Below are 1,333 nucleotides of genomic sequence, written 5' to 3'. Positions count from 1 at the left end.
AGAGCCAGGCGTTCTGCCCGGAGTCTGCATCCACCGCCACCACCTTAGTGACCAGGTAACCCGGCTCGGAGGAGCGAGGGGCCAACTCCACTCCCGTGGAGCCATCGGTGGGAAAGGAGGGGTGTAAGATGTGCGGAGTGTTGTCATTCTGATCCAGTATAAAGAGAGTGATGGAGACATTACTGCTGAGAGGTGAGGAACCCCCATCCTGAGCCTGCACTTGGAACCGAATCTCCCGGAACTGTTCGTAATCGAAGGAGCGCAGAGCGTAGAGAGCCCCAGTCTCGGAGTTAATTGAGATGGAGGAGGACAAAGGCACTTCGCTTCTGTCTCCTTCAATAATGGAGTAAGTGACTCTGGCATTTTCCCCCCAGTCGGGGTCATTGGCCTTCAGGGAGAAAACGGAGGCTCCTCTCGGGTTATTCTCCGTGATGTAGGCCGTGTAGGATGTTTTATCGAAGAAGGGGGCGTTGTCGTTCGTGTCTAAAATCCGGAGTGGGATCGTGGTGGCTGTAGAAAGAGGAGGAGTCCCATTGTCCGTGGCGGTCACTGTGATGTTGTATGCTGCCACCTGCTCCCTGTCCAGGGCTCGGTCTGTCACCAGACTGTAATAATTATCGAAGGGTTTCTTCAGCTGGAAGGGGAGGTTGCTGGTTATGGAGCACGTGACTTCCCCGTTCTCTGCGGAGTCTAGATCTTGCACATTTAAAAGGGCGATCACAGTCCCGGGGGGAGAGTCCTCGGGGATCGAGCTGATGAGAGACCTGAGAGCGATTTCGGGAGCATTGTCATTCACATCGCTAACAACTATTACAATTTTGGATCTGTCAAAAAGGCCTCCCCCGTCATGAGCTTGTACCTCAATTTCATATAATGCAGCTTCCTCAAAGTCCAGATTTCCCACAATAGTTACATCTCCCGTGTTCGAATCCAGTTGAAGTTTTTTGGAAGCTTTGTCTGTGATTTTTTGGAAAGAGTATTTCACCTCTTTGTTGACTCCTTCATCCAGGTCAGTGGCTTTTACTGTAACAACCGTGGAACCTTCAGGCACATTTTCCCAAACGCTCACTTTGTAGACAGGCTGGCTAAAAACTGGGGCATTGTCATTAGAATCGAGAACAATAACGCGGATTTGCGCAGTGCCGGATCTGACTGGATCTCCCCCGTCTGTGGCTGTGAGGATTAGATTGTGAACGGCTTGTTCTTCCCGGTCTAGAGACTTTTCCAGCACCAGTTCAGCGTATTTTATTCCATCAGATCGCGTTTCTACATCCAGTAAGAAATGCCTGTTACTGCTGAGTTGGTAGCTCTGGATGGAATTTAGTCCCATATC

The 1,333-nt window shown here is 50.6% G+C and overlaps 1 protein-coding gene across 1 annotated transcript; it reads right to left on the bottom strand.

Annotated features, from left to right (window-relative positions):
• Window positions 1-7: 7 nt before the first annotated feature.
• On the bottom strand, window positions 8-1,330 carry LOC112115059 (protocadherin gamma-A4-like; the record flags this gene model as incomplete). Its single annotated transcript, XM_024212025.2, has 1 exon — window positions 8-1,330. A coding segment is annotated over exon 1 (1,323 nt), but the record flags the coding sequence as incomplete, so codon positions are not given.
• Window positions 1,331-1,333: the final 3 nt, after the last annotated feature.

The sequence above is a fragment of the Terrapene carolina genome, unplaced genomic scaffold (assembly GCF_002925995.2).
Source record: "Terrapene carolina triunguis isolate 2854851 unplaced genomic scaffold, T_m_triunguis-2.0 Scaffold31078, whole genome shotgun sequence".
NCBI lineage: Eukaryota > Metazoa > Chordata > Testudines > Emydidae > Terrapene > Terrapene triunguis.
Note: the sequence above shows the minus strand (reverse complement) of the source record. Positions and strands in the feature narration are given on the sequence as shown.